Source organism: Stegostoma tigrinum, chromosome 1 (genome assembly GCF_030684315.1).
Source record: "Stegostoma tigrinum isolate sSteTig4 chromosome 1, sSteTig4.hap1, whole genome shotgun sequence".
Classification (NCBI taxonomy): Eukaryota; Metazoa; Chordata; class Chondrichthyes; order Orectolobiformes; family Stegostomatidae; genus Stegostoma; species Stegostoma tigrinum.
The window spans coordinates 141,804,498-141,827,331 of NC_081354.1; the positions used below are offsets into that span (position 1 = coordinate 141,804,498).

A 22,834-nucleotide genomic window follows, 5' to 3' on the forward strand; every position below is an offset into this window, starting at 1 on the left:
CTTAACTGAATCCTAAATTGACATCCCTTTATTCTGAGACTATATCATCTCGTCCTAGACTCCCCCATGAGGGGAAACATCCTCTCAACATTTACCCTGCCAAACTCCTTAAGAATCCTGTGAAGCTGGATGAACACAGCAGGCCAAGCAACATCACTGGAGCAGGAAAGCTGACGACCCAAAACACCGTTTTATGTCAGATTCTCCAGCATCGGCAGTTCCTACTGTCTCCTTAAGAATCCTGTAAATTTCAATGAGATTTTTCTAAACTCCAGTGAGTCAAGTCCCAACATTTTAGCCTTTACTCATCAGACAATCCCTCTGAACCAGGAATCCATCCTAGTGAACCTTCTCTGAACTGCCTCCAATTAAATACAATCTTTCTGTGAAGGACCAAAACTGTTTACAGAACTCAGCAACAACTGGGTACAGTTGCGGTAAGACCTCCCTACATTTATACTCCAAACCCTTGTAATAACGACCAACATTCCATTTGCTTTCATGATTACCTGCTGCACCTGTATGCTAGCTTTCTGTGTTTTGTGCACATGTACACCCCAGCTTTTTCAGATTTTCTCCATTTAAATAATAATCTGTACTTTTGGAATTATAGAATCCCTACAGTGTGAAAGCAGGTAGAGATGGGTATAATTACAACATTTTAAAAGACATTTGAACAGATATATGAACAGGAAAAATGTTTAGAGGGATATGGACCAAATGCAGGCAAATGGGACTGGTTTTTTTGAGGAAACCTGGTTGGTATAGGCAATTTAGACCAAAGGGTCTGCTTCCATGCTGTACGATTTGCAAAATGAACAACTTCATATTTTTTTCATATTTTGCTCCATTGCTAACTTTTTGTCCACTTACTGTTAACATCGCTCTGTAAACTGTTTATTTCTCTCTCGCAACCTGCCTTTGTGTTATTGAAAAATTTGGTTCCAGTACATTCGGGTTCTTCCTTCCGGTAATTAATATATATTGTAAACAGTTGTGATCCCAACTTTGATCCTACTGGTCACGAGTCACTAACCTTTTTTTTATTCACTCTTGGAACGTGAGCATCGCTGGCTGGCAAGCATTTATTGCCTGTCCCTGGTTGTTTGTGACGAGCCACAATACAGGAACGAGGTAGAGTGCTTAGCGTCGTGGTCAAAGATGACATTCTCTCCCTCAATGAAAGCAAAACTAAAAAAATCATTGACTCAGGAAGAAAGGAGGAGTGCGTGCCCCTATCTACATCAGTGGAACTGAGGTCGAGAGGATCGAGAGCATCAAGTGTCTAGGAGTAATGATAGCCAACAATCTGCCCTAGACCTCTCACATAGATGCAATGGTTAAGAGGTACAACAACAACACCTCTTCCTCAGGTGGCCTTGGAAATTCTGCATGTCCATAATGACTTTGACAAACTTTTACAGATGTGCAATAGAAAGCATTCTATCTGAGTGCATAACTGCTTGATATGGCCAACTCCTCTGCTCAGGACCCTAAGAAACTACAGATAGTTGTGTACACAGCCCAGATCATCATGGAAGCCAACCTCCCATTCATGGACTCCATCTACACTTTTCAATGCTGTGGAAAGGCAGCCAACATCATTAAAGACTCCTCCCAGCCCCTTACTACTGTTTTCCAACCTCTTCCGTCAGGCAGAGGATACAGAAGCTTAGGTACATGTACCAACAGGTTTAAGAACAACTTTTTTCCTGCTGTTATTAGACTGCTAAATGGACATCTGTCATTTCAAATCTAATGTTTATCTCGCTTTTATACATGTCCTGTGCAGTTGTAACCTCGTATGCCTGGCTCTGTCTGAATACCCTATGATAAGATGTCCTTGTGTATTATGATCTGCCTGTACTGCAAGCAAAACAAAACTTTTCACTGTACTTGGGTACATGTGACAATAAATCAAATCAAACTGAAGGTGGTAATGAGCTGCCTTCTTGAACTGATGCAGCCCATGTGCTGTAGGTTAACCCATAATGCCATGAGGGAGGAATTTCCTGAACCTGAGAAAGAGCCCCTATCTCCCCGTGCTGTTTCCTGACTATTGACTAATTCTCTATCCATGGCAATGTACTACCTCTGACACCACGAGCCCTTATCTTATGACTTAACCTTTTGTGAGGTACCTTGTCGAGTGCTTCTGGAAGACCAAATACAACACATCTGCAGGTTTCCCTCTGTCCACTCTGGTTGAGACTTCCTTAAAATTCTAATAAATTAGTCAGACATAATTTCTCTTTCATTAAGCCATGCTGAATTTGTTTGACTAGAATATAATTTTCCAAATGTTTTGCTATTATTTCCTTGAGTGATTCCAATACGTTTCTAACAGTAGATGTTGGGCTAATCAGCCCACGTTTTGCCGCACTGTCTTTTTGATTTGGGTATAACATTAGCAGTTTACAAACTCTGTTACTTGTCAAGAATACAATGATTTTTGGAGCAACAATTGTCTGTCTCCGTGGAGTGGATGGCCTGACTTATTCCCAGCTTGCCCCTGGGAAAATTCCCTGGGTCTGGGAGTGTGTCCTGTGTCATCCTGATCTGGCAAATTATCCCCTTTTATCTTTCCCAGTCGCTAAGACACAAGCACAGCCACAAGCACTCAGAATTGATTTTCAGTTTTGCTTAAGATGGAGTTGTGTTGAGTTATCCATGAATTGACACAAAATCCAGAGACTTACTATCTTATTTTTTTAGTGTATTTGTAGATAACTTCATGTAATTGAAGCAAAACAAAAGAATTATTTTTGTTCCTTTAAATATTCTATCCTCATGGCATTGGTTATTTTCTCTGACACCTAGTCTTTTGATTGATTTACTGACAATGATACTGACGTACAGTGAAAAGCTTTGTTTACCAGATCACAGGCACATCATTATATAGTTTGAAAACAATTAGACAGAGGCATACGGTTTACATTGCACAGGACGTACACTGGATGAGATCAACATTAACAAGATCAGCATCAACTGACCTGACATCATCGTATGTACTCCCTGAAGTGCTTTACGGCATCTTATTTCATTACAGGAGCAAAATAAATATTTTGTTGTTGACCAGCATGCTGAAGATAATTTTGAAAGAATGGTGTTTTATTCAAATTTCAGTTGTATTGAGTGGAGCCACCTCTAGGTGGCAGGGCTGAACTGATGGGAATTGTTGCTTTGGCAATGTTGTTGAAATTGATGGATTAAGCATCCTGAGACAGTAATTGCTGCTGAGAACGATAAATTCACACTGCTGTCTAGTAATTTTTAGTGTTTTAATGTTACTATGGCTGTTCATCACATGCATATTCCAATTTGAGACAAGGAGCAAACAAATCCCTTAAAGCTTGTTCTGTTGCAAGAACAGCTATGCCAAAAAGCACTTAACATGTGAACATATCTATCTGTATAACCTCTTTTAAAAATACAATAAAGAAAGAATTTGTAAGGGATTAGAAAAAGTCTGACAGCTTTTTAAGGTGAAGTTATTTCTCTTGCTCTTGATCATTGGCTGATTTATTTTTATTATGTACTGAGGTACAATGAAAAGTATTGTTTTGCAAGCTACACAGGTAAATCATACCTTACTTAAGTACATTGATGTACTAGAACAGTGCAGAATATAGTGTTACAGCTACAGAAAAGGTGCACAGAAAAGTTGACTTTAATAGAGGAGAGGTTCATTCAAACGTCTATTAAGAGTGGGGAAGAAGCTGTTCTTGAATTTGTTGGTAAGTGCTTTCAAACTCAGATGACCAACCCCTTGTGATCATGCACCAAGTTCCAGATATGCCAACCAGTTGAAACAACTTCCACACACCCATCCTGTCTGGTCCCTTCAGAATCTTAAATGCACAAAAACACAAATCACAGGTGGCAGTCAGCATGTCTGGCAGCATCTGTGGAGAGAAAGCAAAGTTATCGTTTCAAGTCCAGTGACTCTGCATAAGGAATGAGAGCAACTAATCTCCAACTTTTCCATATTATGCCTAATTTGCCACTTTGTTGTTCAGTTATCTTGTTTATATCTTTTTGCAGTTGCTTCGCTTCCCTTCAGTTTGCATTCCCGCTGAATGTACTATTATCAATAAAAATAGATACCTAGCCTTCTAATTCTTTGTCTAAATCATTAACATAGGTTGAAAATAACTGAAGCCTTGGTATTGATCATTGCAGCATTCCATTAATGGCACCCTGCCAACTTGAAAATTCGCATTTATTAAAAAAAAGACACTTGGCTAACTATATGAATAGGGAAGGGTGGAGGGATATAGGTCAGGAGCAGGCAGGTGGGACTAGTTTGGTTTGAGATTATGTTCAGCATGGACTGGTTGGACTGAAGGGTCTGGTTCTGTGCTGTATGACTCTATTCCTGTGCTTTCAGCTTAATATTAACCGATCCAATATACAAGCTCATTATGTTACTTCAAATTTCTGAGCCCTTGCATATCAAACGCCCTTTGAAAAGTCATGTATAATCCATTCAAGAGATGCATCCTTGAAAAACAAAGTTGTCAAGCATGGTTTCCCTTTTGTAAGATCAGGTTGACATTTTTGATCATACTTTAATTTTTTGTGCCTCCTTAGGACTGACTTACTCATAGATTCCAGCACTTCCTATGAAAATTCATAACCTCACACTTTCTCACATTGCATTCAATCTGTGACTTGTTTAGCAATTTACACAGCATGTCCAAGTCCTTCTGCAGTCTCCCTGCTTCCTTATACAGCCTGTTTCTCTACCTACCTTTCTGTCATCTGCAAACTTTACATCAACGTCCTTGATTCCTTCGTTCAAAGCATTAACGTAAAACATGAATAGTTGTGCTCCTAACACTGTGGAACCCAGCTCGTCACTTGCTACTGTCCTGGAAAAGATCACTTTATCCATAATCTCTGTCTACTGCCAGTCAGCCAATCTATCCAACTAGTACCTTATCCTCAGCACCATGGGCTGTTATCTTATTTAGCAGCCTCCTGTGCGCCACTTTGTTACAGGCCTTCTGGGAATCCAAATAGATCATGTCGACTGGCTGTCCTTTGTCTAACTTGCTAGTTACCTCCTCAAAGAATTCTAACAGATTTTTCAGGCATGACCACTCTTGATGAAGCTGTCGTGATTTCACCCTATTTTCTCATGCACTTCCAAGTGCTTATGATTTTCTGAAGGTTGTTGGTGTTATATTTCTTGTGTTATTGTTAATTAAAACAGATTAAGCCGTGTGGATTCAGTTTACTTAGAAAATCACACTCCAGTTTATTTAACAGCTCAGGCTGTAATTTGTGGTAATGTACATCTTGCTTCTCAAAAGTTTCTGCAGAACTACCCATTTGGTTTCATGCAGGTCCTTTGCTCACTAGCATATCCAGCTCCTAAAGCAACACATCTTTTGAAGCAATGATATACAATTAGGAATGAGTGAGAATCAGTTATCTTGTCTACTGAAAAGTCATTATTTTCTTTAGATTCATGATACCATTGGTAGGATTTACCAAGCTTGCGTCTTCTATCTCAGCCTGCAGGGTCAGAGGAGAAAAACATGAGTGTTGTGCGATCATATGATGACCTGAGTCGCAAACTTTGGAACCTCAGTGGACTTCCCTTAAATATCACATCAGTCCAAGGCATACACCCTGTATTCCGTTTCACAGAAGTAAGTTGGCACTTTGCAAATTTAAGCAAGTTATGAAGAATGTATGTATTAAATTGACCAGTGCAGGAACTTGTGTGATGTAAAGTTGTATTATGTTACTGAGCAAGTTGCTGCAGTGTTCATAGTTTATGATTATTCCTTGTAGTTATTATGTACAAAGCAACAAAGTGCTTCTGGTCAAATTATGTTCCATTCTTGTACAGTTCCTGTGTGCTTCTTGGTATGCATCACTGATTCTTGAGAATGAAAAACAAGGCTGAAACCCAAAATTTTAATCTAAGTTATGTTCCTCAGTGATTTATTTATTTATTTTATATTTTCTTATAATACAGCACAGGAACAACCCCTTTGGCCAACCGTGATGCTGTACTAAATTGATTCTGCATATTGTTCATAGCCCTCTGTTCCCTGCCTGTTCACGTGTCTGTCTAAATGTCTCTTAAATGTTGCTCTTGTACCTGCTCTTGTCACCTCTTGTGGCAGCATGTCCCAGATACCTGCCACCCTCAATTTAAAAATAACACCTGCTCCTAAACTTTCCTCCTCTCACCTTAAACCAAGTATTTGACATTCCCACCCTGTACATGCTTCTCATAACTTTATATATTTCTATCAGATTGCCCCTTATCCCCTCTAAAGCTCTGGTGAAAACAGAGTTTTTCCAATGTCTCCTTATAGCTGATACACTAATCCAGGCAACATCTAGGTGAAGAGATAATGGGAACTGCAGACGCTGGAGACTCCAAGATAATAAAATGTGAGGCTGGATGAACACAGCAGGCCAAGCAGCATCTCAGGAGCACAAAAGCTGACGTTTCGGGCCTAGACCCTTCATCAGAGAGGGGGATGGGGGGAGGGAACTGGAATAAATAGGGAGAGAGGGGGAGGCGGACCGAAGATGGAGAGTAAAGAAGATAGGTGGAGAGGGTGTAGGTGGGGAGGTAGGGAGGGGATAGGTCAGTCCAGGGAAGACGGACAGGTCAAGGAGGTGGGATGAGGTTAGTAGGTAGCTGGGGGTGCGGCTTGGTGTGGGAGGAAGGGATGGGTGAGAGGAAGAACCGGTTAGGGAGGCAGAGACAGGTTGGACTGGTTTTGGGATGCAGTGGGTAGAGGGGAAGAGCTGGGCTGGTTGTGTGGTGCAGTGGGGGGAGGGGATGAACTGGGCTGGTTGAGGGATGCAGTGGGGGAAGGGGAGATTTTGAAACTGGTGAAGTCCACATTGATACCATATGGCTGCAGGGTTCCCAGGCGGAATATGAGTTGCTGTTCCTGCAACCTTCGGGTGGCATCATTGTGGCAGTGCAGGAGGCCCATGATGGACATGTCATCAAGAGAATGGGAGGGGGAGTGGAAATGGTTTGCGACTGGGAGGTGCAGTTGTTTGTTGCGAACTGAGCGGAGGTGTTCTGCAAAGCGGTCCCCAAGCCTCCGCTTGGTTTCCCCAATGTAGAGAAAGCCGCACCGGGTACAGTGGATGCAGTATACCACATTGGCAGATGTGCAGGTGAACCTCTGCTTAATGTGGAATGTCATCTTGGGGCCTGGGATGGGGGTGAGGGAGGAGGTGTGGGGACAAGTGTAGCATTTCCTGCGGTTGCAGGGGAAGGTGCCGGGTGTGGTGGGGTTGGAGGGCAGTGTGGAGCGAACAAGGGAGTCACGGAGAGAGTGGTCTCTCCGGAAAGCAGACAGGGGTGGGGATGGAAAAATGTCTAGGGTGGTGGGGTCGGATTGTAAATGGCGGAAGTGTCGGAGGATAATGCGTTGTATCCGGAGGTTGGTAGGGTGGTGTGTGAGAACGAGGGGGATCCTCTTGGGGCGGTTGTAGCGGGGGCGGGGTGTGAGGGATGTGTCGCGGGAAATGCGGGAGACGCGGTCAAGGGCGTTCTCAATCACCGTGGGGGGAAAGTTGCGATCCTTAAAGAACTTGGACATCTGGGATGTGCGGGAGTGGAATGTCTTATCGTGGGAGCAGATGCGGCGGAGGCGGAGGAATTGGGAATAGGGGATGGAATTTTTGCAGGAGGGTGGGTGGGAGGAGGTGTATTCTAGGTAGCTGTGGGAGTCGGTGGGCTTGTAATGGACATCAGTTACAAGCTGGTTGCCTGAGATTGAGACTGAGAGGTCCAGGAAGGTGAGGGATGTGCTGGAGATGGCCCAGGTGAACTGAAGGTTGGGGTGGAAGGTGTTGGTGAAGTGGATGAACTGTTCGAGCTCCTCTGGGGAGCAAGAGGCGGCGCCGATACAGTCATCAATGTACCGGAGGAAGAGGTGGGGTTTGGGGCCTGTGTAGGTGCGGAAGATGGACTGTTCCACGTAACCTACAAAGAGGCAGGCATAGCTGGGGCCCATGCGGGTGCCCATGGCCACCCCCTTAGTCTGTAGGAAGTGGGAGGAGTCAAAAGAGAAGTTGTTGAGTGTGAGGACGAGTTCCGCTAGGCGGATGAGAGTGTCGGTGGAGGGGGCCTGGTCGGGCCTGCGGGACAGGAAGAAGCAGAGGGCCTTGAGGCCATCTCCATGCGGAATGCAGGTGTACAGGGACTGGACGTCCATGGTGAATATGAGGTGTTGGGGGCCAGGGAATTGGAAGTCCTGGAGGAGGTGGAGGGCGTGGGTGGTGTCACGGACATAGGTGGGGAGTTCCTGGACCAAAGGGGAGAAAATGGAGTCCAGATAGGTGGAGATGAGTTCGGTGGGGCAGGAGCAGGCTGAGACGATGGGTCGACCAGGGCAGGCAGGTTTGTGGATTTTGGGAAGGAGATAGAAACGGGCCGTGCGGGGTTGGGGAACAATGAGGTTGGAGGCTGTGGGTGGGAGGTCCCCTGAGGTGATGAGGTCATGAATGGTGTTGGAGATGATGGTTTGGTGCTCGGGTGTGGGGTCATGATCGAGGAGGCGGTAGGAGGTGGTGTCGGAGAGTTGGCGTCTGGCCTCGGCGATGTAGAGGTCAGTACGCCATACTACCACTGCGCCACCCTTGTCTGCGGCTTTGCAGAACACCTCCGCTCAGTTCGCAACAAACAACTGCACCTCCCAGTCGCAAACCATTTCCACTCCCCCTCCCATTCTCTTGATGACATGTCCATCATGGGCCTCCTGCACTGCCACAATGATGCCACCCGAAGGTTGCAGGAACAGCAACTCATATTCCGCCTGGGAACCCTGCAGCCATATGGTATCAATGTGGACTTCACCAGTTTCAAAATCTCCCCTTCCCCCACTGCATCCCTCAACCAGCCCAGTTCATCCCCTCCCCCCACTGCACCACACAACCAGCCCAGCTCTTCCCCCCGACCCACTGCATCCCAAAACCAGTCCAACCTGTCTCTGCCTCCCTAACCGGTTCTTCCTCTCACCCATCCCTTCCTCCCACCCCAAGCCGCACCCCCAGCTACCTACTAACCTCATCCCACCTCCTTGACCTGTCCGCCTTCCCTGGACTGACCTATCCCCTCCCTACCTCCCCACCTACACCCTCTCCACCTATCTTCTTTACTCTCCATCTTCGGTCCGCCTCCCCCTCTCTCCCTATTTATTCCAGTTCCCTCCCCCCATCCCCCTCTCTGATGAAGGGTCTAGGCCCGAAACGTCAGCTTTTGTGCTCCTGAGATGCTGCTTGGCCTGCTGTGTTCATCCAGCCTCACATTTTATTATCTAACATCTAGGTGAATCTCTTTTGTACCATCCACAAAGTCTTTCCACATTTTTTTTTACAATGTAGTAACCAGAACTACACACAATACTCCAAATGTGACCTAGCTAAAGCCTTACGCATCTGCAACGTGACTTGCCATTTTTATACTCAGTGCCCTGACTTATGAAGACATGCTCCATGCCTTCTTTACCACCTTGTCCAAATGTGTTACCACTTTCAGGGAGCTATGGCCTTGCATTCTAAGGTCCTTCTATGTATCAATGTTCATAAGAGTTCTGCCATTTACTGAATACTTTCCTCTTGCATTTAACCACCCAAAATCCATCACCTCTCAATTGGATAGATTAAACTCCACCTGCAATTTCGCTACCCAACTTCCCAACAAGTCCACATCCTGCTGTTTCCTTTGGCAACCTTCCTCACTATCCACAGCTCTGAGGAAGGGTCACCAGACCCAATGTTAACCTTGATTTTTTTTCCTTCACAGATACTGCCAGACCTGCTGAGCTTTTCCAGCAACTTCTTTTGTTCCTGATTTATAGCATCCGCAGTTCTTTCAGTTTTCATCTGTTTTTGTTGCATGGAATGTGGTCGTCACTGGCAATGCATAAACTGAGTGATTTATTGTCATGTGTACCAAAATACAGTGAAAAGTTTGGTTTACAAGCGGTACAGGCACAGTGGCTCAGTGGCTAGCATTGCCTCACAGCTCCAGGGACCCAGGCTTGATTTCAGTCTTGGGCTTTGTGGAGTTTGCATGTTCTCCATGTGGGTTTCCTCCAGGTGCTCTGGTTTCCTCCCACAATTCAAAAATGCTCAGGCTAGGTAGATTGGCCATGAAAAATTGCCCACAGTGTTGAGGGATGTGTCGATTAGGTGGGTTATAGGGAGATGGGTCTGGGTGGGATGCTCTGAGAGTCGGTGTGGACTTGTTGGGCCAAAGGGCCTGTTTCCACACCGTAGGGATTCTATAAATATATTCTATTCTAGCATAGTAAGCAAAGGATGCAAAGATCAAAAAGACTTAGAGGCATTTTAGATTATATTATTTGAGACCAGAGTCCATTGAACAGTCTGATAGCGGCCAGAAAGAAGCTATTGGTGAACCCTGCTCGTCTGTGTGTGTTCAGGCTTCCGTTTTCACTGCCTGACGGAAGAGGTTGTGTGACATCATTACCAGGGTGCGATGGGTCTTTGATGTTGGCCGCCTTTTCATGGCAGCCAGCTGTGTAAATAGACTCCGTGGATGGAAGGTTGGCTTCTGTGATCGTCTGGACCGTGTACATCATCTTTAGCTTGTCATGGTCCTGGACAGAGCAGTTGCTGTATCAGGCCGTTATGCACCTAGATAGTTGCTTTCAGTGGTGCATCTGGAGAAGTTGGTGAGGGACTTGATGGACATGCTAAATTTTCTGAGCTGCCTGAGGAAGAAGAGGCGTTGTTGTGCCTCCTTGACTGTTGCATTTATGTGGGAAGCTCAGGGCAGGTTGTCAATTATTGTCACTTGACGAACTTGATGCCCTTCACCCTTTCAACCTTAGTTCCGTTGATATATAGGGGTGTGTTCTCCTCCTTTCTTTCTAAAGTCGATGATCAGTTCTTTATTTTTGCCAACTTTGAGAGACAGATTGTTTTTATTGCACCAGGGTTTAGGGTAAAAGTTTGGGACAACATTGTGGGCCAAAGGGGCTGTACTGTTCTTTGTTCTATGTCACCAAGCCCAATATCTCCCATCTGTATTTTGACTTGTCATTGTTAGATATCCATCGCACTACGGCGATGTCAGCAAACCTGTAGATGGTGTTCGTTCAGGATTTGGCAACATAGTCGTAGGTGTACAGGGAGTACAGTAAGAGACTGGTGACACATCCTCACTGTGGAGGATACATAGTTACCTACCCTCACTTATTGCGGTCTGTGGGTCATAAAGCTACGCATCCTGTTGCAGATGGGAGAGCCGAGACCAGGGTCACAGAATTTTGAGACCAGTCTGGACGGGATAATGGTGTTGAAGGCAGAGCTATAGTCAACAAGCAGGAGTCTGACGTAGGTGTCTTTGTTGGCCAGATGCCCCAAGGATGAGTGCAGGCCTAGGGATATAGCGTCCTTTGTGGACCTATTATGTCAGGAGGCAAATTGTTGGGGATTGAGGCAGGTTGGGAGACGGGTTGATGTGGGCCATGACCGGTCTTTCAAAACACTTAATGATTAGTGAAGTCAGAGCTATTGGGTGGTAGTCTTTAAGCACAATGCATATGTGTTCTTGGGTACAGGGAATGATAGTGGTCTTCTCGAAGCAGGCGGGGACTTTGGTTTGTAGGAGGGAGAGGTTGAAGATGTTGGTGAATACTGTCGGCCAGTCGGTCTGTACAAGATCTGAGTGCTTGCTCAGCTGGGGACACCACCTGGACCCATTGCTTTGCTTGGGTTGACTCTCAGGAAGACTGGTCTCACTTCTGAAGCAGTGACAGAGGAACAGGTGTATCTGTGGCGGTTTGGGCAGATGTCACCATGCCGGTGATATTCTGCTCAAACCAAGTATAGAAAGCATTGAGTGCATCAGGGAAGACTGTGTCATTCTTCGCTATCTTACAAGCAGCGATGTGCTTCTGAGGCTTTATAAGGCTCTAGTTAGGCCCCATTTAGAACACTGGGTCCAATTTTGGGTCCCACACCTCAGGAAGGACATGTGGCCCTGGAGCGTGTCCAGCGGAGATTCACACGGATGATCCCTGGAATGGTAGGTTTAGCGTATGATGAACGGCTAAGGATCCTGGGATTGTACTCATTAGAGTTTAGAACGTTGAGGGGAGATCTAATAGAAACTTACAAGATAAAGTATGGTTTAGAAGGAGTGGACGCTAGGAAGTCGTTTCCGTTAGGCAGGGAGACTAGGACCCGTAGGCACAACCTTAAAATTAGAGGGGGTAAATTTAAAACTGAAATGAGACGACATTTCTTCAGCCAGAGAGTGGTGGGCTTGTGGAATTCATTGCCGCAGAGTGCAGTGGAGGCCGGGACGTTGGATGCCTTCAAGGCAGAGATCGACAAATTCTTGATCTCAAAAGGAATCAAGGGCTACGGGGAGAGTGCAGGGAAGTGGTGTTGAAATGCCCATCAGCCATGACTTAAATGGTGGAGTGGACTTGATGGGCTGAATGGCCTTACTTCCACTCCTATATCTTATGGTCTTACACTGTTTTATTTTGTATCCTGTCATGTTGTTTAGGCCTTGCCATAGATGGCAGGTGTCTATTTTGCAGGTCTGGGCCTCTAACTTGGTCCGGTACTTCCTCTTGGCCTCCCAGATGGCTCTGCGGAGGTCATATCTGGATTTTCTGTTTTTGGCCTGGGTCACCCGAGTTGATTGTTGCACATCTGTCATCAGTAGGAGTGGATTTTCTGGTTCATCCAAAATTTACGGTTAGGGAACGCTCGGATTGACTTCTTTGGTACACAGTCTCCATGCATTTGCTAATGAAGTTGGTGATGGCGGCGGTGTACTTGTCTAGGTTTCTGCTGAACACTTGAACATGGTCCAGTCTGCTGAGTCCAAGCAGTGCAGGAGGTAGTCTTCCACTGCCTCGGACCAGCACTGTACTAGTTTCATGAAGGATTCTCCCATTTCAGCACCTGCATGTAAGCTGGGTGGGAGAACACAGTGCTGTGATCAGATTTTCTGAAGTGTGGGCAGGGGATTGGCCAGTAGACTCCTTTAATGATTGTGTAGTAGTGGCCCAGGGTGTTCAGTCCTCTGGTGGGGCAGAAGATGTATCGGTATTTTGGTGTCATCTGCTTGAGGTCAGCTCAGTTGATGTTGCCAGCCACAATGAATAGGGACTTGGGGAATTTTGTCTCCAGTGTGTTCATCTAGGGCATTCATCACATCCGTGTGGGATGGTATGTAGACTGCTGTCTGGATGATGGAGGTGAACTCTTTAAGATAGTAGGGACTGCATTTTATTGTAAGGTATTCTACATCCGTGGAGCAGCGGCTTGCAAGGGTCTCATCAGGAAATGTTGATTGGGAAACATACCCCACCACCCTCCGCCTTACCCGAATGCATTTAAGAGTCAACCATATTGCTGCGGGTCTTCTTTAGAACTTAAGAAATAAGAGCTAGAGCAGTCTGTTGAATCCTGTGAACTTTCTCTGCCCTTGGTACGATCATGACTGATCTTCAGCTCTACCTTTCCATGCTGTCCCCATATCCCCTTTGGAAAGATGGTGGCTGAGAGGAGACCTGATAGAATTCCGACAGGCTTAAATAATGTGGATAGTCAAAGGCTTTTACCCAGGGTTGAAGTTTAAATTACAAGGGGGCATAGGTTCACGGTGAGAGGAGTAAGTTTAAAGGTAATGTGCAACGGACGTTTTACCACACAGTGGTGGGAGCCTGGAACGTACTGCCAGAAGAGGTGGTGGAAGTGTGCACAGAGGCATCTGGATGGTTACATGAAAAGGTAGGGAATAGAGGGATATGGACTGAGTAAGGGCAGAATGTTTGGTTTTTAGATTAGTTAGGGTATGATGATCGGCATAGGCTGGAGGGCCAAAGGGCCTGTTCCTATGCTGTACTTCTCTTTTGTTCATAGATTTCACTTTGCATCTAAAAGTCTATTGACCTCAATTCTGAATGTACTTAATGAGCGTCCTTTTTGAGTATAGAAATTTCTCTTAATCCCATGTCTAAATATCTGATTGTGATTGCTTGAATTGTGATTACTTGAACCTAGACTCTCCAGCGAGGCAGGGAAGAGTCAAACAGGGTTCTGTACTTGCTGCTTTGCTGCAATATTGCTAAGGATATGGAAATAATTAGCTGAAGACAGGAGCTATACACCGTCTCTTCTTGCCATGTCAAATTTCCATGCAAGTTCTAGCTCTTGAGTAGATCTTCAGGGCTGCATAGTTCTACTTATCAGACCTCTTTCTGGGGGATTTTTCATTGTTTGAATTGCCTTTCTGCAGTTTTGCTTAACAGAATTCCATTGGCTATTTGAGATAATGGGAACTGCAGATGCTGGAGATTCCAAGATAATAAAATATGAGGCTGGATGAACACAGCAGGCCAAGCAGCATCTCAGGAGCACAAAAGCTGACGTTTCGGGCCTAGACCCTTCATCAGAGGAAGGGTCTAGGCCCGAAACGTCAGCTTTTGTGCTCCTGAGATGCTGCTTGGCCTGCTGTGTTCATCCAGCCTCACATTTTATTATCCATTGGCTATTTGCTCACTTCTGCGAAGGGACTGTGTGTTGGCTAAAACTGGTCCTTTTGTGACTGAGCCAATATTTCAGCCAATTATTAAATAGACAATATTTTACTGCCTCCTGATGAGAGGGATGACCCTGGGTCTTCAGATGTGGCTTTACACGTGGCTGTGTTGACGGATCAGCAAGCTGTTTAGGATTACAGTCTAGGATGTGGACACTGTGGCCATTATCTGGCTTTGGAAATCCTTTGACAACTTTTTGCTACCCAGATATATTGATCTGGTGCTGGAGTGCAGAATTCCAAAATGAGAGAGACATGGCTTCAAGCATTAATTTTGGAAGCCTGTTTCTTTACCTCCATTTGTTATTGTATTGTACTGTTGGAACTCTTTTAGTTGTCAGACAACATTTACTGGCCTCCACAAGAAGCATCTGTGACATTCTTTTTTCCAAGAAACACTGCAAGCATCCAGCTAAATATGACAGAAATGAGTCTTGTTGTAGAGAAGCCCCATTATCTGTCCATGGTGTTTTCATTCACATGTAAATGAGTTATTAAATGCAGTCTTCAAGAGCAGCAGCAGCTCTGGATTTCATTTTGAGGACAGTTGGTTCAATAGGCAGATCTGATCTCAAATAGATTTATGGGTGAAGTTTCTGAGAAAATAATTTTTTAGTTGTGTGTATGTGCACCAACAAAAAAGCCTGCTTTGTATGAAGAAAAATCAGATTGCTGTGAGAGTTGTCCTGCTTGGAAATAGGCCCATTCGTCTAGCTCGTCCATACTGACCAGATAACCTAAATTAATCTGGTCCCATTTACTAACCTTTGGCCAATATTCTTCTAAACCCTCCCTGTTCATGTACCATCTAGATGCCTTTTAAATGTTGTAATTGAACCAGCCTCCTCCACTTTCTCTGACAGCTCATTCCATGCATGCAGCACCCTCTGTGTGACAATGTTGCCCCTTAGATGCCATCTAGTTTAGGCTTTAGTTTTAGGTTTAGTGACTGTTTTAAAGAAAACATACTTTGCAAAGAACTTCATTGCAGATTAATCTGTGTTCAGGATAAGAGTGTTTTGGTGCATGAATAAACCAACCTCATGAATTACTGTTATTCACAACTGAATATTCCTCCTGTTAGGGGAACACTCTGGGAATTTAGGTAGCACAGACCACCACTTGAATCTATAGAATTTCATTCAATAACGGGATGAGGATGTTGCTGGCTCGGCAGTATTTATTGTCCATCCCTAATTGCCCAGAGGGCAGTTCAGAGTCAACCACATTACTGTGGGTCTGGAGTCACACTAGACCAGACCAGATAATGATGGCACTTTCCTTCCCTAAAGGGCATTAATGAACCAGGTGTGTTTTTCTGACAATCAACAATGGATTCATGGTTGTCATTAAATTCTTAATTCCAGATATTTTACTGAATTCAAATTCAACCATCTGCCAAGGCGGGATTCAAACCCAGGTCCCCAGAATGGTATCTGGGTCTCTGGATTAGCAGTCCAGTGATAATGCCACTAGGCTATTGCCTCCCCTATTTTGTGGAATTTTCTCTCAATAATTTTATTTTCTTGTGTTGTTTACCTGCCAAATATGAAAAATGTGCAGTTTTCGTTGATACTTTGCATCGATTTAAAGTACAAAACATGGACTGTGGCAGTTCGAGAAAAGTGCAAAGTGTTGAATTAGGTTCCTTGTGCAGCAGTTTATTCAAAGGATTACAAACCCATGACATAACATAAACTGAGACCAAGTTTAGTCTTTTTTAGCAATCTGAGAGAGATCCACATTTTTGTAAATTCCGCTTCTATAAATAATTCTTTGCTTATTTTAATATTCAGATTTTATGCATAGATTAAGGTACTGTTTACAGCTACCATACAAATGCTATTTCTTGTGATAAGCTTTAAGACCACATTATATCGTGATGATTCTTTTAACAAACATAATGAATTTGTAAGATATTAACTGAATATGCCAAATATTTAGCAACGATTCCTTGTACCTCTATTTTTCACCCTTTCTTTTTTTTTCCCCAAAAACCCCGTTGAGTTTAAGACAAAAAGGTGTGGAGCTGGATGAACACAGCAGGCCAAGCAGCATCAGAGGAGCAGGAAAGCTGATGTTTTGGGCCTAGATCCTCCTTCAGAAATGGGGGAGGGGAAGGGGGTTCTGAAATAAATGGGGAGGGAGGGAGGCAGGTCGAAGATGGCTAGAGGAGACAGACAAGTCAAAGAGGCAGGGATGGAGCCAGTAAAAGTGAGTGTAGTTAGGGAGGAGATAGGTCAGTCCAGGGAGGATGGACTGGTCAAGGGGGCAGGATGAGGTTAGTAGGTAGGAAATGGGGAAGCGGTTTAAGGTGGGAGGAGGGGATAGGTGAGAGGAAGAACAGGTTAGGGAGGTGGGGATGAGCTGGGCTGGTTTTGGGATACGGTAAGGGGAGGGAATATTTTGAAGCTTGTAAAATCCACATTGATACCATTGGACTGCAGGGTTCCCAAGCGGAATATGAGTTGCTGTTCCTGCAACCTTCAGGTGGCATCGTTGTGGCACTGCAGGAGGCCCAGGATGGACAAGAAGGCATATGGCATGCTTTCTTTCATTGGGCGGGGTATTGAGTACAAGAGTTGGCAGGTCACGTTGCAGTTGTATAGGACTTTGGTTCGGCCACATTTGGAGTACTGTGTACAGTTCTGGTCGCCACATTACCAAAAGGATGTGGATGCTTTGGAGAGAGTGCAGAGGAGGTTCACCAGGATGTTGCCTGGTATGGACGGTGCTAGCTATGAAGAGGTTGAATAGATTAGGATTATTTTCATTAGAAAGACAGCGATTGAGGGGGGACCTGATTGAGGTCTACAAAATCATGAGGGGTATAGACAGGGTGGATAGCAAAAAGCTTTTTCCCCAGAGTGGGGGACTCAATTACTAGGAGTCATGAGTTTAAAGTGAGAGGAGGAAAGTTTAAGGGAGATATGCATGGAAAGTTCTTTACACAGAGGGTGGTGGGTTGCCAGCGGAGGTGGTAGACACAGACACGTTAGCGTCTTTTAAGATCTATTTGGACAGGTACATGGATGGGCAGGGAACAAATGGACACAGACCGTTAGAAAATAGATGACAGGTTAGACAGAGGATCTTGATCGGCGTAGGCTCGGAGGGCCAAAGGGTCTGTTCCTGTGCTGTAGGTTTCTTTGTTTCTTTGACATGTCGTTTGAGGAATGGCATAAGACTAGTTTTAATCAGTAGTAATAATTAGAGGCCCAGTCAATGCCCTGGGGGATATAAGCAGAAGCTGCTAGGAAAACTCAGCTCATCTGGCAGCAACTGTGTCGAGAAAAACAGAGTTAACATCTTGAGGCCAATATGTCTTTTTTTTTGGCTTCTGAAGAAGAGTCATGGGTCTCTCGCTCTCGCTCTCTCGCCCTCACCCTCTCTGTCTTCACAGGTGCTGCCAGACCTGCTGAGCTTTCCCAGCATATTCTGTTTTTATTGTAGTGAGGGACTCAATTGACTTAACTATTTGGGATGAGTAACAGATGCTGGTCATTACCAGTGATGTTGCCTCCATAAAAGAAGAATAAATTGTAAAAAGTGTAGGGTACAAAATCAAAGAATTTAAGATAAAAAATTTTAAAAATGAGTTAATGTTTGTAGATAGTAGTTACTGAAAACAAACAAAGCAACAGATTCCAAGGTCATTGTTAGCTGCTGAATTTGGTAATATTTGGAAATGAGTTTCAGAATTAATCTTCAACAGGCACAGTTCATTGAGATCATTATTAGAGCTTCATGTTATGGAATTTTTCTTTCTTTTTCTCTCTACCTTGTTTCCGTTGCTGTCTTTTTCTTTCTTTGTGCTTTTTCCTTCAATGCATTCCTTTTGAAATGTTACTGTTTCTAGTTTCTCACTGTTTCTTTAACATCCAGTCATGGTTAAGCAGGCAGCTACTCCAAAACTGTGACAACAAGGTGTAGAGATGGGTGAACACAGCAGGCCAAGCAACATCAGAGGAGCAGGAAAGCTGACATTTCAGGCCTAGACCCTTCTTCATTTTTTCTGAAGAAGTGTCTTGACCTGAAACTTCAGCTTTCCTGCTCCTCTGATGCTGCTTGGCCTGCTGTGTTCATCCAGCTCTACACCTTGTTATCGCAGATCCTCCAGCAATTGCAGTTCCTACTACCTCCTCCAAAACTGTATTAGGAATATCAAATCTAAAACCAAGGTGGTGGTGTTCCCATCCACCTGGTGCTATTGTTTTCAGTTGTAGTGATGGTGGGCTTTGAAGGTGGTGTTCAAGGAGATTTGGTGAAATTCTTTTAGATGAGGCCATTGGTGGAGGGTGTAAATGTGGATCTGCTGCCAGTCAAGCAGCTATATTGTCCTGGATGGTGTTGAGTTTATTTTACTGTTCGAGATGAAGTCATTCAGGAAAATGGAGAGTATTCTGTCACTCTTGACCTGTGCCTTGTAGTAGCTGGACAGGCTTTGTGGAGTCAACAGGTGGATTATTCATTGCAATAATGTTTAACCTTTAACACAGGCTTGGATTCCATAGTGTTTAGATGGCTCGTTCTGTTCATATCGAGGCTTGAATCTGACTGTTTGTAACCTTGAACAGAAAAACATGTTGGGTTCTCCCATCATTGAGTATGAGGGTATTTGTGGAGCCTCCTCCTCCAGTGAGATGTTTAATTATCCACCACCATTCATGACTGGATGTGGCAGGGTTGCAGAGCTTAGATCTGATCTATTGGTTGTGGGATTGCTTAGCTTTGTTTGACACTTGCTGCTTATGTTGTTTGACATGCAAGTAGCCCTGTTTGGTAACTTCACCAGGTTAACGCTTCATGTTTAAGTATGACTGGTGCTGCTGCTGGCATGCTGTCCTGCACTTTGCATTGAACTAGGGCTGACCCCCTGGCTTGATAGTAATGGTTGAGAAGGGGATATGTTGGGACATCTTCAGTTACTAGATCAGTTTGAAGTCTCTCCTATCTCGGCACAGTAGTAGTGTCACACAACATGATGTAAGTTATTATAAATACAAAGATGAGCCTCTCCACAGGGACTTTGTGGTGGTCACTGTTAATGATACCACCATGGACTGATGAACCTGCAACTAACAGATTGGTGACAGTGAGATCAAATATGTTTTTTCCACTTATTGGGAAATCTGTCTTACTGCCTCCTGCCACAGACCCAGTCCAGCAGCTCTGTCCTTTAGAATTTGACCAGCTCAATCAGTCATGTTGCTGCCGAGCCACTCTTTGTTGTGAACGTTGAAATCCCCCATCCAGAGTACATCTTGCGCCTTTGCCACTCTTCGTGCTTTGGAGGAATACATAGTCATCAGCTGACAGAGGATGATACATAGTAATGTTGAGGTTTACTGTGTGGCCCCTCCAGTTTCATTAAGATTGCTTATTTCTGCTTACGTAAATGTGGGAGAGGCACTGACGTAATATTAATGTCATTGGGCTAGTATTACTCGGTCCCAAGTTAAACGTTGTGACGACATTAACTTGTGTCCCATCATGGCAGATCTGGAACTGAAAGCTCGTCTGATTGTAGCTGGGAAACCATTGCCAATTGTCGTAAAACCCATCTAGTTCACTCATGTCCTTTTGAAAAGGAAATCTGCCATCCTTACCTGGCCAAGGGCAATAAGGAACAGGCCACCAATGCAGACCTTGCTGGCAATTTCTGTATCCCATGAAAGAATAAAAGAAAATCCACTCCAGCCCGCTAGCTGTTGTAAGCCTCAGCTGTGTATTTATAGTCACCTTGACAATTCCAGTGTTCTCCTGGTTGTACTCTTTTGTTTGTCTCCATAAACTTGAGGTCATCCTAACTTACACGGAATCCCACTCACCCATTACATCCTGCTAAGTAATGTTGGCTTCTAGTTAGACAAACTGGTTTAAATTTAAATTTAATTTTAAAATTCTCATTCTTATTCTCATATTTCTCCCTACCTTCAGCCCTCCTTATCCGTATAACTACCTCTCACCCTGTCATACTCTGAAATCTTCACACTCTTACATTAAGCAAACACTGGTTTTAATAACTTAATCATTGGTGTGCTTCAGGGTCTAAGCTATGAAATGTTCTCCCTAAACTTCGCCATCAGTCTAACTCACATTTTTTCCTTGAAGATGGCAGTTAAAATCTGTCTTCCTTTTTGAACAATATTTTCGTTATCTGCTCTAATATCCCTCCCCAACCAGCAAATTTTAGTTTGGGATGTTTGACCACCTCTATAAGCTGCTGTGGCTGCTTTACTAACATAGATAAATGCACTGAAATTAAATTTGCCTTGACAACTTCCATGTATTGCCTTTTGCTAGTCATTAATTTTTAGTTCATAAGGTCTTTGCCTGTCAGCTTCTTTTTAAATTTGATCTCATTCTTTACAGGTTTTTCCACCAGTACCAGTGAAACCAGATTATTCTTATTATGTCAAGGATGAGAAGAGTAAATGCCTGCTTCCTTTAAGCCAAAAGCCATGTGGTGTGTATGTCCCAGCATTGAAAGGTAAAGAGCTTAAGAAAAATAGGCTTTCATTGATCTTAGCTGTCTTGTTGACTCACCTGGTTGATATACAGCTTGTTTCTTTTCCTACAGTTGGCTTCTGTGTTATGTGGTTCAAAATCTGCCTTTGTTTGTAGTGGTTATCAGACCTTCAAAGTGAACGGCAAGCAATTTGTCTTGTACTGATGCAGTACAGGAAACTTTGAATGGTTGAACGTTCAATTCGAGAATGGAAATATTGTGGTTTGAACCTTAGTCTCAGCTGTAATAAATCTCCATTTTTCCTATGTTTGCCGACAAGGGCAGTTATAGAGTCATAGAGATATACAGCACGGAAACAGACCCCGACGTCCAACTCGTCCATGCTGACCAATGAACCTATATAAATCTGGTCCCCTTTGCCAGCACTTCGCACATATCCCTCTAAACATTTCTAATTCATATACCCAACCAGATGCCTTTTAAATGTTTGAATTATACCAGCATTCGTCACTTCCTCTGGCAGCTCATTCCATACACGCACCACCCTCTGTGTGAAAAAATTGCCCCTTAGGTCCCTTTTTAATCTTTTACCCCTCTCTTTAAACCTATATCCTCTAGTTTTGGACTCCCCCACCCCACCCCAGGGAAAAGACCTTGCCTATTTAACCTATCCATGCCCATCATGATTTTACAAACCTCTGTAAGGTCACTGCTCCAACTCTGATGCTAGAGGGAAAATAGTCCTAGCCTATTCAGCCTCTCCTTCTAGCGTAAACCCTCCATCCCTGGCAATGTCCTTGTAAATCTTTTCTGAACCCTTTCAAGTTTCACAACATCCTTCCCATAGCAAGGAGACCAGAATTGCATGCAGTTTTCCAAAAGTGGCCTAGCCAATGTCCTGTACAGTTGCAACATGACCTCCCAGCACCTATACTCAATGTGCTGACCAATAAAGGCAAGTATACCAAATGCCTCCTTCACTAGATCCTTCTGAGGAAGGGTCATTGGACTCAAAACGTTAACTCTGTTTTCTCCTTCACAGATGCTGCCAGACGTGCTGAGCTTTTCCAGCAACTTGTTTTTATTCCTGATTTACAGCATCCGCAGTTCTTCTGATTTTTACCTTCGCTATCCTATCTACCTGCGACTCCACTTTCAAGGAACACTGAACGTACACCCCAAGGTCTCTTTGTTCAGCACCATTCCCACAGACTTTACCGTTAAGTATATCAGCCCTGCCCTGATTTGTCTTTCCAAACTGCAGCACCTCCATGTTTATCCAAATTAAACTTTGTCTGCCACTCCTACCCATTGGCCCATCTGATTGAGATCCTGTTGTGCTCTAAGGCAACCTTCTTCACTGTCCATTACACCTCCAATTTTGGTGTCATCTGCAAACTTACTAACCATATCTCCTGTATGCACGTCCAAATCATTTATATATAGATGAAAAGCAGTGGACCCAGCACTGATCCTTGTGGCATGTCGCTGGTCATAGGCCTCCAGTCTGAAAAGTTAAATATAGAAATTTTGTCCATCTACTAAGTCGCAAATGTTTTGGACAGTTGTCTCTTTACCTTGGACTATGGAGACAATTCAGTGAGACTTTTCTAAGTCTGCTGACATGGGCATTTAACAAAGGCTGAGGTCCTATTATTTTTCATTTCTAATAAGTTTCAGGTTTCTAACCAGCTGTCCTGATTTGGGAGTGTTATGAAACAGTGGCCTGACTTGCTGCCCAGTTTCCATCATTAAACTAGTCCCACTTGCCTGCA

General features: G+C 44.1%; 1 protein-coding gene across 1 annotated transcript in view; it reads left to right on the forward strand.

Annotated features, from left to right (window-relative positions):
• The window catches only part of nol6 (nucleolar protein 6 (RNA-associated)), a 140,918-nt gene that overhangs the window by 81,976 nt on the left and 36,108 nt on the right, over nucleotides 1–22,834 (forward strand). Inside the window, exons 16-17 of the mRNA XM_048538913.1 lie at nucleotides 5,523–5,660; nucleotides 20,963–21,080. Coding sequence (XP_048394870.1) covers nucleotides 5,523–5,660; nucleotides 20,963–21,080 — 256 coding nt within the window. The remainder of the gene's footprint in view (nucleotides 1–5,522; nucleotides 5,661–20,962; nucleotides 21,081–22,834) is intronic.